At 45.6% G+C, this 16,112-nt stretch overlaps 1 protein-coding gene across 1 annotated transcript in view; it reads left to right on the forward strand.

Moving 5' to 3' along the window:
- The window catches only part of MTURN (maturin, neural progenitor differentiation regulator homolog), a 34,100-nt gene that overhangs the window by 4,442 nt on the left and 13,546 nt on the right, over nt 1–16,112 (forward strand). Inside the window, exon 2 of the mRNA XM_086396462.1 lies at nt 8,874–8,996. Coding sequence (XP_086252588.1) covers nt 8,874–8,996 — 123 coding nt within the window. The remainder of the gene's footprint in view (nt 1–8,873; nt 8,997–16,112) is intronic.

Here is a 16,112-nt window from a genome sequence, read left to right on the forward strand (position 1 = left end):
AATGAATGAATGAATAATAGCCTAGTAGAGAAGACATGTTAAATTTCAAGAGTGACAGCTTCAAAGACAGTTACCACTTAAGTGTGAATTACCATGTATCAGACTTTGTATGTATGAACCCATTTAATCTTAGTAATCTCAGAAGCCACTCTCTATAATTATCTCCACTTTACAGATGAGAAAACTGAAGCCAAGCGAGGTTTACTAACTTCCCTACGGCTAATAGATGGTAGCCCTGTACTGAATACCTGGCACCTCAGGGGTGACAACAGGGGACCCAATTCAGACTTGGGTTCAATGGCTACTTCTTATTGAGCTTCACAAAAATTCTGTAAGGTGGGTATTAATATACCCCTATTTTATAGGCGAGGAAACCGAGGCTAGTAACTTTAAGGACTCAGCCAGGACTATGCCAGTAAGAAGTGACAGAGTCAGGACTTGAGCCAAAGCCCAGAGAGCTGTCCCTTCCACCATGCAGAAGGTCTCCTGGACAGGATCAGGCTGGGGCTTAGGAACAAGGACTTCTTTTTGTCTGTCCTCTCTTTGGCAGCTCCTGGGCCCCTTGTGAACTCCTTCCCCTGCTTGCTTTACAGGCCATGTGGTCCCTTTGCAAACTGCTGCTGATTCAAGCCTCTCTCTACGGATGGCTGAGGAGTTCAGGTCCTGGGATAAAATGCTGCCAGTGCCCTGTGTGTGCTGGGGGTTCAGGGACACGGCTACCCTGCCTGGCTCTTCAGGTGTCACAGGGACGGTGCCGAGAGCTTATACAGGCGGCACGCCCATCCTCTGCCAGCTCAAAAGGTCCCCAGGGTTCGGTCAGGCTTGAGGAATTGGGCGTTGGCAGCCACTAACATGCCAGACGGACAGAGGGGCATGTGCTCCTGGGCATGGCAGCACCAGCTGCTTTCCCTCCTCGCCTCATCCTGGAGAAAAGAGCTCTCTGGAAACAAAGCCCACTGCCCAGCCTCTCCCTGCTGCTGCTGCGGGGCGGGGGGGGGGGGGGGGAGGTGGGGGGGTGGGGGGGGCGCTCCCTTATTGTCCTGCCAACCATTCACAACATGTTTGGTTCGACATGTATAGTTTAATCCCTCCTCAATACAAAAACAAAGATAGCCGTTGTCATAGTATTAAAGAAAAATGTTTTATTTATAGAAGAACTATGTGATTTAATTTTGTATGTATCCCTATGACTGTGACTTTATATCTATATATATAGATATAATCCCCATTTTCATTCTAGGCATGTCTCTATTATTAACTGTGTGACTAAATAACAACCTTTTTATTTTGGAGAAAGAAGATACAATTTGTTTGAATGAGGTTGCATCATCATGTTTCCATGGTGGTATAGTGGAGAGAAGGCCCTGTCTTGTTCAATTTAAACCCTATCCTCAGTTTCCTCTTCTGTCTAATGGGGATAATCATGCCTATATCACATTATTTGCAGGTTAAATGAGCAGTAGTGGTAGACTGTAAAGTTTCCTATGGTGGCCATGTATTATTCATCTAGAGAGATTGCATCAGGGAAAAAGATATGTCCTTTATCATTCACGGAGTGGTTATCCCAAGGAGAGTAAATTCCTGCTAATATAAACTCAAGTAAGGGGGAGAAGACATAAGCACTCATAGGCCTCTGCTAAATGAGAGGCAGTTTATCTCTTGGAACCTTTTTTTAAAGATTTTTTTTTTATGTGGACCATTTTTAAAGTCTTTATTGAATCTGTTACAATATTGCTTCTGTTTTATGTTTTGGTGTTTGGGCCATGTGGCATGTGGAATCTTAGGATCTTACTTCCCCTACAGGGGATCAGACCCACATGTCCCTGCATTGGAAGGCAAAGTCTTAATCACAGGACTGCCAGGGAAGTCCCTCTCTTGAAATCTGAAATCTTTATATCCACCCTGTTGTGCTTAGTAGCTCAGTCGTGTCTAACTCTTTGCAACCCTGTGGACTGTAGCCCACCAGGCTCCTCTGTCCATGGAATTCTCCAGGCAAGAATACTGGAATGGGTTCTCATGCCCTCTTCCAGGGGATCTTCCCAACCCAGGGATGGAACCTGCATCTCCTGCAGCTCCTGTTTTAGCAGGTGGATTCTTTACCACTGCGCCACCTGGGAAGCCCATGTCCACCCTGGGGGTATTATTATTTTGTTTGACTTACAAAGGAAGGAGCTGAGGCTCAGGTTGAAAGCATGACATCCCTCTTGATATCCTGGCTTTGCCCATTACTTCCTGTGTGACCACAGACAAGTTGCTTAAACTTTCTGAGTCTCAGTTTCCTCCTTGATAAACCAGATCAGTGTTTGACACCTAGAGCAGATTGGAGGTATGGTCAGACATGTTCAGAAATAATGCTGGCTGTCCTGAGATGGCTCGTCACTCTTACCTCACCTCTTACTGTGTGGGTAGCAGTCAGTTTTGGGTTAAGCCGTACCAACTTAAAATGGACTCCCCAGAACTGCTGGCAGCAGAAAACCCACGTGGTGAGACTGAGGCGCTTCACAATGGCCCTTTGACACAGATAACTGAGTCCTGGGAGGACAGCGGGTGTGTTCTTAGCTCCCTGCCATCCCCAACTCTGCCTAAGCACCAGGAAGTCGAGCGCCATCCCCACAAGTGTTAGAACAGTAGGAGCATACAGACTGTGATCAAAAAGGTATTTGTCATTTGAATTACTTTAATAATCTAATTCCATTCTTAGATAAGCTACATATTCTTATCTCTACTACAGAAAACAGAAAGGTGCTCATTTTTCTGTTTGCAGAAGACATTGTTTTATTGTCTCAAACCAGATGAGCTTTGATAAGAAACTCCAACCCAACTTAATGACAGAAAGAAGGGCCACAGATGACATGTGCTGAAATCAGAGTTCTCACTGGGGATTTTCAGCTCCAAAGGGGCAGGAATCTATAGGAAAGAGTAGGCTGCTCAGGGCAGGTGCAAGTTGGGGCTGCTTCGCTGCAACCCATGCTGTCCTGAGAAATGGAAGTAGTTTTAGTTGATCATGACATTTAGATTTTTTTTTAATGTAATTGAGTGCATGTTATGTTGCTTCAGTGTATCCAGTTCTTTGTGATCCCATGGACTGTAACCCTCCAGGCTTCTCTGTCCATGAGATTTTTCAGACAACAATACTGGGGTGGCTTGCCATACCTTCCTCCAGAGGACCTTCCCGACCCAGGGATTGAACCTGCATCTCTTGTGTCTCCTCCATTGCAGGTGGATTCTTTACTGCTGAGCCACCCGGGAAGCCCTTTTAATGTAATGTTGTTCAGTTGCTCAGTCATGTTTGACTCTTCGCGACCCCATGGACTGCAGCACGCTAGGCTTCCCTGTCCCTCACCATCTCCCAGAGCTTTCTTAGACTCACGTCTATCGAGTCAGTGAGGCCAACCAACCATCTCAGCCTCTGTCTTCCCCTTCTCCTGCCTTACCCAGCATCAGGGTCTTTTTTAATGAGTCGGTTCTTTGCATCAGGTGGCCAAAGTATTGGAGTTTCAGCCTCAGCATCAGTCCTTCCAAAGAATGTTCAAGACTGATTTCCCTTAGGATGGACTGGTTGGATCTCCTTACCGTCCAAGGCACTCTCAAGCATCTTTTCCAACACCACAGTTCAAAATCATCAGTTCTTCAGTGTTCAGCCCTATTTATGTTCCAGGTCGCACATCCATTCATGACTACTGGAAAAACCATAGCTTTGACTAGATGGACCTTTGTCAGCAAAGTAATGTAATGTAATGCCCATCCTCAAATATGTGGTTAGTCACAGTTCTATTCTGTCCTCAAATGGTGGTCCCAGAACCAGCAACATAAGCATCACCTGGAACTTGTTGGAAATGCAGTGTCAGAAACTCCTGTGTGGGATCCAGCGATGGCATTTTGATAAGCCTCCAGGTGACTGATGGAGAAGGAAATGGCAACCCACTCCAGTACTCTTGCCTGGAAAATCCCACGGACAGAGGAGCATAGTAGACTACAGTCCATGGGGTCGCAAAGAGTCGGACACGACTGAGTGACTTCACTTCACTTCAGGTGACTGAGAGGGCTTCCCTGGTGGCTCAGATGGTAAAGAATCTGCCTGCAAAGGGGGAGACCTGGGTTCTATCCCTGGGTCGGGAAGATCCTCTGGAGAAGGGCATGACAACCCACTCCCGTATTGTTGCCTGAAGAATCCTATGGATAGAGGAACTTGGTGGGCTACAGTCCATGGGGCCGTAAAAAGTCAGAAGTGACTAAGCACAGCACAGCACAGGTGACTGAGATGCACTCTAACGCATAAGAACCACCTCTTTCCCCTCCTTTGTGAAGCCTTTTCTTGGCATTTCTAATATTGTAACAGTCCATGTCTGTGATCTGCCTTGGCTCTAACTACCAGATTGGAAGTTCAGTACATTCTGTTCCCAGATGTATATTTGCCAAGGAGTTAACATTGTTCAGAGCCACAGGTTCTCTGACCCCTTGCTATAGTTTTTTTATGGCCAGAGTGGGTGTTTGGTTTCTCATGCTTAAGATATTTTCCAAGTGAAAGGCCTTGTGGCCATGCCCTGTGGTGCCGGACTCTGAGTCAAGTTCCCGTTTGTCCTTGTCAAGGCTAGACCCCAGATCTTGCTTTCAGGTGCTTTAGCCCAGACACCAGATACTCTCTCTGCCCTCCCCTGGTTTTGGAATAGGCCTCTCTAATTTTCTAAGAGTAACCCTCCTGCCCCTGGAGAAGGAAATGGCAACCCACTCAGGTATTCTTGCCTAGGGAATTCCAGGGACAGAGGAGCCTGGTGGGCCGTAGTCCATGAGGTCGCAAAGAGTCGGACACGACTTAGTGCCTGAACAACTACAGCGCTCCTGCCCCTAGTCCCATTCCTGTTAGTTCTGAAGAGTTGGTCTGTTTTATATGGGGGCACTGCCTCAGGTCACTGGTTGCTTATCTTTCTTTGCATAGGCCTCTGCAAAGCAGTGAAAGCCAATCTGTGTTCCATCCATGGCATGTGCCAGGCCTGTTTCCCTGGCACTGCTGTCCTGATCTCACTGGTTTTTATATGATTCTTCTGTTGTTTTCCCTTTGTCTTTTTTTCCCCAACTACAGACTTATTTTTTGGTTCATCTCACCTTGTATTCACTGACTGGTTTTTATATGATTCTTCTGTTGTTTTCCCTTTGTCTTTTTTTCCCCAACTACAGACTTACTTTTTGGTTCATCTCACCAGTGAATTTTCGCTGACTGCCATGATTAGTCTTAGAAAGGGGCAGTTTCAGTCCATAAAACTGAATTCCTTTTGTTATGCGATACAATGGATATGAAATAATTGGCATTTGGCAGGTGATTTCTTATAAGCGGCTGTGTACATCTGGGTTTGTCTCATTCCAAACCCCCTGCTCCGTCAGGTTATCATATGGGCAGGGATTCAGTTAAAACTCTTGTAAAACAAGAAAACCAGCACTGCTGGCAATTCGGGATAAGTTAGAAAGCCACGTCAAGGAAATTTAGGGAGAATGGACAGAAAGTCCTTTCACAGCTGTTAAGTCTGTCTTTTCTAGGGCTTCCCTGGTGGCTCAGCGGTGAAGAATCCACCTGCAATGCAGGAGCTGCAGGAGACGCAGGTTCCACCCCCGGGTCAGGAAGGTCCCCTGGAGGAGGGCATGGCAGCCCACTCCAGTATTCCTGCCCAAAGAATCCCATGGACAGAGGAGCCTGGTGGGCTACAGTCCATGGTGTCACATAAGAGTCAGACATGACTGAAGTGACTTAGCAGACATGTATGCAAGTCTTTCTTCTCCAGTGTATTCATAAATCAACAACTCCAAAAGCAGAGTAATGAAAATGGTGGCATGAACCTCCTCTTCGTGAGGCTGTAGATGCCCTAGAAACACTTAAACTGAAGAAACTGATTGCCAGGCGGTGGCGGATACACTGTGATTCTGTTACAGTTTGAGTGATATTGGAGAAGGAAATGGCAACCCACTCCACTATTCTTGGCTGAAGAATCCCGTGGACAGAGGTGCCTGATGGGTTACAGTCGATGGAATTGCAAAGAGTTGGACATGACTGAGCGACTAACGCTTTGAGTGATATACTTTTCTTAATTTATTTCCTTAATTTATAACTTAAAATACTTAAAAAAAAAGATAGTTAAAAAATAGGCTATATTTGTAAAAACTACAAGGTTTTCATAGATACACCTGCTTCTGAATTAATTCTAACCCAAGTTGCCTTGGATAGTGTTCTCAGTGAAGTCACATAGGCTGTCTGATTTAGCGTTACTGCAGGTGGAAATCCCCCACACCATCCTCCTGCAAATGCAAAAGGGGAAATAGGGGACTTATAGCCACCATTTATTGAAAAGCTATGTACTATCTGCCAGCCAGGCACTGTACTAGGTACTTAATCAACTTTTTACTTTCTCTGTAATCTCCATAACAAGTCTAGGGAAGAAGGCAGGCTTAAGATTTTCCATTGTGTGGTGCTAGGTGTTAATCCCATCTCTGACTTGGATAAGAATTTGAAATATGCCAGAACTTTTTAAAATTTGAGTTTTAAAATAGGTGTTGAGCCAAACTTGTATTAAAGTGAACTTTATTGTTCTTGCTGAATCCCCATGAAGAATCAAGTGCAATAATGGATTTAAAGGCACTTTGTACTATTACGCTTTTTGTACAATGCAAAAGACTATTACATGACTGGCATTTCAGTGACTCGACAACTTTAAAGACGTCCACTTAATAGGGAATCATGTTTGAGCTGTTCTCTAAAGTTAGAGAATCTAGAAGGTATCTTTATTAGGTCAAGGAGGAAGCTACTCTAGAAGTCTGCTGGAAATAGAGCAGCATGCATCAGAATTGGACTTTCACGTCTGTGAAACACAGATAATTGGGCTGTAAAGATGGCATATTAGCACGTTATTCTCTCTTGAATCTGAGCAGCCTTTTCAGTTCTTTCCAGTTCCTGAGGATCCTGCAGTGAAAAGGAAGAAGGGGAAATCTGTTTATTGCATGTTGGGCATATGACTTTCTGGGGGTGATGCTCTAATCATTTGTATTAATAGCAGGAGTAAGTATGTGCTTGACATGGACCATTTCTCCAAATTGATCTGTCCCTTGCTGCCCAGTACCTGTTCCTTGCTCTCAGCTGCCAAACATCTTCCTGTCCTCTACACTTTTTTCACCAGTGTTGAGCTGTCATTGATCCGGCTCCTGTAAACAGCAATGTTTGGTACCTGACTGACACCCTGATATTATCCTGGTCTTCAATAACCCCTACCCCCATCCTGTTGCGCAGATATGCAGAACAGGGGGCTTCTGCATCTTCATCTCTCAAACCAGTTTCTTGGGCTTATTCCAGATCCTTGAACATTTATGGGAGAAACTAGCCAAGTCTTAAAGATGTGCTAAAATGGATATCCTCATGTGGGAAAGAAAAAAAAAAAAAAAAACTTGTCTAGTCTAAGAAAAAATAAAGCCAAAATCAGTTTCCTCCTGGTGCATGTTAACATCATAAAGTGTTGCTTGGGTACGTTGCCCTCTTTTATTTATTTATTTATATATATATATCGGAGAAGGCGATGGCACCCCACTCCAGTACTCTTGCCTGGAAAATCCCATGGATGGAGGAGCCTCGTAGGCTGCAGTCCATGAGGTCGCTAAGAGTCGGACACGACTGAGCAACTTCATTTTCACTTTTCACTTTCACGCACTGGAGAAGGAAATGGCAACCCACTCCAGTGTTCTTGCCTGGAGAATCCCAGGGACGGTGGAGCCTGATGGGCTGCTGTCTATGGGGTCACACAGAATCGGACACGACTGAAGCGACTTAGCAGCAGCAGCAGTAGCAGCATATATGTATAAAATAATTTTTACTTTATTTATTTTTCTTTTTTTTTTGGCTTTGCTGGGTCTTCATTGCTACATGGGCTTTTCTCTAGTTGAGGCAAGTGGGGGCTGCTTCTGGTTGCACAGGCTTCTCTTGTTACAGAGCACAGGCTCTAGGTGCAGGGGCTTTGGTAGTTGCTGCACATGGGGTCAAGAGTTGCAGCTCCTGGGCTCTGGAAGATAGGCTTATTAGTTGTGGCACTGCTCCACAGCATGTGGAATCTTCCTGACACAGGAATTGAACCCACATCTCCTGCATTGACAGGTAGATTCTTTACCATTGTGCCTCCAGGGAAGCCCTACGATGTCCTCGTAAAGCATTTTAAGGGAAGGTGAGATTTCAGAGAGCCTTTGTTTCCTGGTGAGTAGGGATGACTTTTCCATGTGTCCTCCTAAATTAATTTCATTTTGAAGTAAACTGACCATCGTCCCCACTCTCAGACTCATCTGGGTAAAGGATGTTTCCAAGTAAGCAGTTACAAACTCTGCCTACTTAATCCTTCAGCCATTGCTGAAGGCAGTGGTAAAGATTATGCAAGCTCTTGGTTTCTCCTCCCTCCCATTTTAAAGCCACCCTAAATGGCAACCCACTCCAGTACTCTTGCCTTGAAAATCCCATGGATGGAGGAGCTTGGTGCAGGCTACTATTCACGGGGTTGCAAAGAGTCGGGCACGACTGAGCAACTTCACTTTCACTTTGCCAGCATCAGGAGAGGGACATTGGAAATCACGGGTAGGGGAATATTGATCCCCTTGCCCTTTTACTATGTATGGGCAGATCTGATGGAAAATTGAGCAGGTAAGATTATGGACCAGGAGCATGGGGGGTTTCTGCAGGGTATTCATTTTCTGCCTTCGATTACATCAAGAATAACTATATGGATTTTTACTCTGGAATGGAGGCCTTCTTCAAATTCACATAATTGAAAAAAAAATCTTGGTTTTTGTGTATTTCAGACTGAATATAACTGTGTGTCTTTGTTTTCTCCTTTCCCTTACCGGTGGGCACGCAGCACGTGTGGAGTGAGAGTGAAGACTGCCTGCCTTTCTTGCAGCTAGCACAGGATTACATCTCCTCCTGCGGCAAGAAGACGCTCCATGAAGTCTTGGAAAAAGTCTTCAAGTCTTTCAGACCTGTAGGTGCCTGCTTGGCTTCCAAAGCCGTCTTATTGTCTCCAGTGACTGTGCTCTGAATAACACGGATTGTGGGGAAAGTGGGCAAAACCTGGAATGACTAATTGTTTTTCTCTTGTCTGCCCTGTGGCTTAAAGATAGCAGTTCGTGGAGGGAGGCTGAAGGCGGAGAGGGAGGGGGAAACGGGATGTGACACAGCTGTTTGTTGCGGGGATGATGGTTATTTCTAGCATCCCTTGAGTTAAGAATCTCTGATTGGGTGGGAAGCACACAGTCTTTTATGAGACAACTGAGTATTCCGGTTCTCATCCAGTAGACTTAACACCAAAATGCTTGCAAGTGCTATGGAGGTTCTCTTGTAATATAAAATTGCCAGAAGGCGGTATAAAGGATGTACCCTCATGTGGATGGATATGGAGGCGAAGAAATTGGATAGTTGTTCTTTTCTCTTTTGATAAAGTCTCTTGTAGAGAGCTTGCTTCCCCCACCTCACCCCCTGCCCCCCAGCCTCCTTAGGATTTAGGAATCTGGATGTTTGTGGTTAGCTGATGGTTTGTTTCATTCTAGCTGAAAAGCATGTGAAATGAATACTCACCCCTATTTTATAAACTACTTCTCTCTCTTTATTGGAAGACAAAGTCAGATTGTGTGACATTTCCCCCAAGTTCAGTTCCCTGCCCACTGTAAGCACTCTACAGTTTCAATGTTATTTGCTCTAGAATTTCCTTTTTTTTTTTTTTTCAAATCTTTTAATAGAGTATCTACTTTTTTATAATTTTATTTTTGGCTGCGATGGGTCCTTGTTGCTGCTCTGGCTTTTCTCTAGTTTCAGTAAGCAGGGGCTATTCCTCTAGTTGTGGGAGGAACTAGTCTAGCTTGGGCTTCCCATTGTGGTGGTCTCTCTTGTTGTGGAGCACAAACTCTAGTGTGTACGGGCTTTAGTATTTGCAGCACATGGGTTCAGTAGTTGTGGTTCCTGAGCTCTAGAGCACAGGCTCAATCCCACACGGGCTTAGTTGCTCTGAGGCCTGTGGGATCTTCCCTGATGAGGTATTGAATCCGTGTCTCCTGCATTGGCAGGGGGATTCTTTACCACTGACACATGACCCACTAGGGAAACCCCTAATATCTATTTCTTTCTTGGAATCTTCAAACTTGTTTTTTGTTTCTCTGAACATGGTAGGCTTAAGCTGCATAAGAGACTTTGGGATATTCCAGTGTTTCAAAATTTTGAAGTCTGTTTTGTCATCTTTTGTTTTCACTGGGTCCCCCTCCTGGTATCTTGTTTGTGTGTGTGTGTTGGATTATCTCTGTGTGTTTGAAAATTTGTATATTTGTATTTGAAAATTTATATTTCAGGATAAATTGAGGCCTAAGATAATGGTACTTTCCTCCAGAGAGGATTCAGTCGGAGACCACCTTCAAACAATTTAAGACTTGTAGTTCTTAGAACTCTCCAGGTGACACAAAGCCAGGTTTGCAGGCCTGGTTTCTTCTTGTTCTGAGAGCAGACTCAGTCTGTTCAGGCTTTTATAACAAAATACTAGGTGGCTTATAAACAAGAATTTATTTTTCATTGTTCTAGAGGCTAGAAGTCCAAGACCAGTGTGCCAGCAGAGTTGGTATCTCGTGAGGGCTCACTTCCTAGACAGGTAGCCATCTTTTCATTGAACCCCATATGGTGGAAGGAGAGAGAGAGAAGCCAAGAGCTTCTTTTATAAGGGCACTTGGTCATTTATGAGGGCTCCACCTACATGATCTGATCACCTCCTTAAGGGTCCACCTTCTAATATCATCACCTGGAGGGTTAGGATTTCAGCATATGACTTTGGAGGGGAGAACATAAATATTCAGACTCTAGCATAGACTTTGGGGTCCTAGCCTAAAGTGAGGTTGGTTTGTCACAGAAGCTCCTTTGTTGACTTTGGTCTCCCTAGCTCTTAGAGTAGGCCAAGCAGGCCATAGTTTCTTTGAGAATAGTAGATGAGCTGTCCTCAGGACAAAAGCAACTTTTTATGATAGGCTTACCTCTATGGGTACTAATTCTCAATATAATTAAGAAGGCATTTTTCATATTGAATCCAGCATTTATAGTTCTCTATGGAAGAGTTGGTCCTGACCAGTATCACTTAATCCACCATTATAAGAAGAGGAATTTTAAATGGCCTTCGTCACTCTGTCTGATTAGTATCATTTGTCCAACCAATTCTTTTTGTTGTTTATTCATTTTCTAAGACTGTTTGACTCATCCAAAATAGATTTTTGACTTACAGATACTGGTCTATCCCACTTTGATCCATTCAATTTGTATTTACTGAGCACCCAGTAAGCACTTGACACTCTTTACTGCTCTGTCCCTAGCACTTGAACCAGACAGATGAAAATCTTAGATCTCACGGGGCTTGTATTCTAGTGTCAAGGAGACAAGATAATTGAGGACAACACATAACGTGTTAGTGACAAGTGCCAAGGAGAAAACAACATGAGTCAGGGAAAGGGGGTGAGGAGTGTCTGAGGCCCTGACAGTTTTGATTAGGGGAGCAGGCAATGCTTCCCTGAGAAGGCTACTTAAGTGAAACTGAAGTGAGATGTGGGCCGTGAGGGGATCCGCAGGAAGAGCTTTCCAGGTAGGGAGAACAGCAGATACAACCACAGGGGGAGAGAAAGCCAGGGCTCAGGGAACAAGGGGAGGCTGGTGTGGCCCGAGTGAAGGGGGATGGCAGGAAGAGTGAGAGATGAATCTGAGGAATTTCCAGGGCTTGCGGGTCACAGAAGGACTTGACCTGGGGAGCCTCTGAAGGGCTTGAGCACCAGAGAGATTCACCTAGCAGAGAGCAGGCTGTGAGGGGGAGAGGGGGTACAGGAGCCCCGTAAGGAGGTGTCACTGTCATCCAAAAGGAAGATGAGGATGACTCCAGAGTTCCTCATCTACTCACTGAAGGGAATGGCGTTCGTTTACTGAAATGGGACAGTTGCAGGAAGAAACTTAGGGAGTGAGACCACCAAGACTTCAGATGTGGACTTGTCAGTGTTTGAAATGCCTTTTAGACATCCGAGTAGAGACATCAAAGCAGGCAAAAGTTAAAGAAAAAAAAATGGATTCCCGTAAATCTTACCTTCCCCTCCGACCCCCCCCCCAAATATCTGATTAGCACATGATACTCACTTTGCAGCTGGTTTCCACAGAGGGTCCACTCATGAGCTGGCCACCTGATTCTCATCTGTGGTGGCTAGCAACAGGTTACCGGCAGAATGTGCTTCACTGGGGAAGGTAAACTCCCACCAGAGCCCCTTTTGCCATCTTGCTTTATCAAGCCTATGGCTGTGCTTAAGCAACCAGGCAGCCGTATGTAAAGGGGAAAAAATGCAGTCCAAAAAATCCAGATATTTAGCTAAAAGCGATTGACTTGGTTGAGTACTTTCTTTCGGATCAAGCTGCTTTGTGTAACAGAGACACACAGATTTTATTAATGCTGTTGGGCTTCCTGAGTTCTTTTCTCAAGTGGAGCCTTCTGCCAAAGCGGGCAGGATGGTTCTCCCAAGGTGGGGCCTTTGCCTGGTACGAGGCCCCCTTTGCTAGGGAAGCTTTTGTGTGCTGGGCGCTCCAGCTGAGTTTTTTGTCTTCAGGGAAGTGCCTTCTCAGGGCTGCTGAGGGTGAAATACACACAGGCTTGGGTTTCTCTCAGTTAGGATGTGCCCTAGATCGGATGAGAGGGGAGTGTTACAGACCCGGGTGAAGGACTTCTGGAAATCAGGGGGAAGCTTCACCCTCTCCCTCTCCACAGAAGAGTGCCTTTCTCCCCACTGCTGTTTATCTGTTTTATGTAAAGGAGGCTTAGGTTATGACTCAGGAAAGGGTCTTGTTGCTGTCGTAGCTCGTAGTATTTGTTGAAGTAACATGTACCCAAATGCTGCAAGGTTATCAAGCCGGTGAACTTGAGTATGTCATTTGCCTGAAAATTTTTGATAATCTGATCCAATTGTGCAGCTGCTTTTTTTTTTTTTTAATAGTTGGGGAAACCACAGGAGGAATATTTTCACCTTCATCTTAGAACAGCCTCACTCATGGCTTTGAATCCTTGTTTTCCCTTGGCAGGCCCATTGCCAGCCCCTATCTTGTGGACCTTTCTATTGACAGCTTTCTGCTGCCTTTGGGGGCAGCAGTCAAGCAGAGTCAGTTCACTTTGCTGAAGCCCACACATGCCTGCCTGCCTGGATGGAATCATCTCCCGGCCCTCCCGAGCAGCACCTGCCCGAGAGGCTCCGCGTGCTACGCAGCGCGCTTTACCTTTAGACCTTCCCGTTTCCTAGACGCTGTGCTTCTCCCTGCTTTCTGTTTGCCTCCCCGCCCCTCCCTTGCCAAACAACCAATCTCACAGAGTCCGTGCCCTACCAGAGAAATCTGTTGTTGGATTTGACAAGAAAAAATAATTATTCTTTTTCTTATTCACCATCTTACCTTCCTCTTTTTCCTCTGTCTCTTCATAACATAATTAACAAAATGCAGGATCATCTGCTATTGGTGAGTAAGAGACAGGCGCGTGCGCTCAGTCGTGTCTGACTCTTTTCGACTCCATGGGCTGTAGCCCACCAGGCGCCTCTGTCCATGGGATTTTCTAGGCAAGAATACTGCAGCGGGTTGCCATTTCCTTCTCCAGAGTATCTTCCTGACCCAGGGGTAGAACTCGCATCTCTTTGTCTCTTGTGTCTCCTGTGTTGGCAGGTGGTTTCTTTACCACCGTGCCACCTGGGAAGCTCCTGTAGGAGACAGGGCACAGTGCCTAGTCCTGTGCTCTAGGGGCTGGCTTTCTGGGAGGAGAGGCAGCCCAGAAAAGTACAAAGAAGGCCCAGGTTACATGACTAAGCACTGATTTCGGTCCAGACACTGCCTGACACTGTGCAGATGGAGGGAGGGAGTTCCATTCCCTGTCTCCTTGCTCCACTCTGCTGGTTCTTTGGGGAAGTGTTTTCCGAGAGGATGTCAGTGAACAGGCACCGACCGCAGCATGATGGTTGTGGTCCCTTGACCTAGTTATGCAGAATCAGGTTACTACAGTGATGAAGAACCCATGCTCTGGGGGGCAGGCTGCCTGGATTCAAATCCCAGGTCTGCCACTTGCTGGCTGTGTGACCTCAGCTAAATTACTTGACCTTGCTGTTTCTCAGTTTCCTCATTTGTTAAAATTAGGAAACAAATGACAATAGTTACCCTAGGGTTGCTGTGAGGATTAAACGACACGAGTTTTGTTGGGGACTTAGTGCAGTGCAGCACACATGAGCAGCACTGATTAAAGGCTGACATTGACATGGATGGGATGGGGACACTTGGCAAAATACTGTTGAGAATTGAGCTCAGTAGTGAAAACTTTCTTGGGACTCTTAGGTTTTTTGTGGAGAGAGAAAACCATTTGCTAAGTCATTTCGGCACACACTTAACAGAATCTTCTGGCTTAGGTAAAGGATTTTCAAGGGGTAGTGTTGAGGTATTATAGCCAAAAGTTTATCAACATTGATTTTGGCAAAATAATAATCATCCATTCAGTACTTCATCCATGCAGCTCACTGGGGTGGAGGCTCGTGCTACAAGAGGGACGACCAGATGCTCCTCTCCTGCAGAGGGACACAGGACCAAAGAGCCTCTGGTGACAAGGCTATGAATGATACTTATTTTGTTTTCTGGATTTTCTAAATTTTCCATGATGTTACAGAAACCATTTATGATCAGGAACTATGTTGTGATTTTTTTTTTAAATGTTGTTTTGTCCACAATGTGTCCAGAGGACTGGGAATCTCAGATGTGAGTGGGCTCATCGAGGAATAATGTATGGGCAGGGGCTTCCTGGGGAGGTGAGACTTGAAGAAAGGGCAAGATCCGGATTGGGTCAGCAGGGGAGGAGGGCTGGCCAAGAATAAAGACCAGAAAGGCCTGCTTTGGCTCCTTTACTGAGAGAACCTTAGAGATGTCCCTACGTGGGGCATGGTGCTCAGCCCCGGCCTGGCCAGCTCCTAGCCTGTGTGGCCTCTAGCAGGTTGTTCAGCCTTAGTGTTCCCATCTTTAAAATGGGGGTCATACATGTTTCACTGTCTTATGGATGCATGGAGAGCTTCAGAATCAGAACACACACAGGGCTGTCAAAGCCCAGCCGCCCTGTCAAGGTTAGTCTCCATTTCCAGGGGCTTCCCTGGTGGCTCAGCAGTACAGAATCCGCCTGCCAATGCAAGAGACACGGGTTCAGTCTCTGGGTCAGGAAGATCCCCTGAAGAAGGAAATGGCAACCCACTCCAGTATTCTTGCCTGGGAAATCACGTGGACAGAGGAGCCTGGCAGCTTACAGTCTATGGGGTTGCAAAGAACAGGACATGAGTTAGTGACTAAACAATAACTACAGCTCCATTTCCAGCTCATAACTGCTGTTAGGAAATGCATATTAAGTGGATATGCTCCATGGATGGAGCAGGGCAGCCTCCTCCTGGACTTACCCATCCTCTGCTACACTCCAGGGGCATCCTAGCTTCTACCTAGTTTTCCCCCTTCCTGCCGGATTGTCATATTCAAATGCTACATGTGTGCAGTGACAACACCACGCAGGCTGTCACTGCGGTTTGTGAGCAGATGGGTTTCTCTGTGTCCTGAGACCAGTAATGGCTTCAGAGACACCTGTCACCAGCCTCGATAAATGTGAGTTGGAAAATTGTTGGAGTCCTGCATTTTTCTTGTTTAAATGGTCCTGAATTGATGGTTGCTGGTTATCACATGAGTGAGCTAGTCAATGAAAGAGTGGTTATGGGTCTAAGTAATATTGATCATACTGTTCCTTTTTATCCCCTCCATGTTTTTGTATCTTTTATTTAGTAGTGATTGACAGTTTCCCCCCTGGTTAGAGAACAGTTCACAAGAGAAGGGAGAGCTTACCATTTCCAAGTTAGCTGTAAAACCAAACCTCATCTTTGCCCTTTCAGCTCTCTCAAAGCCTTACTCTATTCTCCTGGAGTGTTATTCTTCCTCCTCTTCCCAGCACTGTGGACGTTAGGTCATGAAGCACCTGTTGCTATGACAATTCTCTGTGCTGTTTTGGTTGATGTTGCTTTCATGGCCCTTCATTGAGTGAGAGCCCACG

The sequence above is a fragment of the Bos grunniens genome, chromosome 4 (assembly GCF_055505025.1).
Source record: "Bos grunniens cultivar Pamir isolate PY7600 chromosome 4, Bosgru_T2T1.0, whole genome shotgun sequence".
Lineage (NCBI taxonomy): Eukaryota > Metazoa > Chordata > Mammalia > Artiodactyla > Bovidae > Bos > Bos grunniens.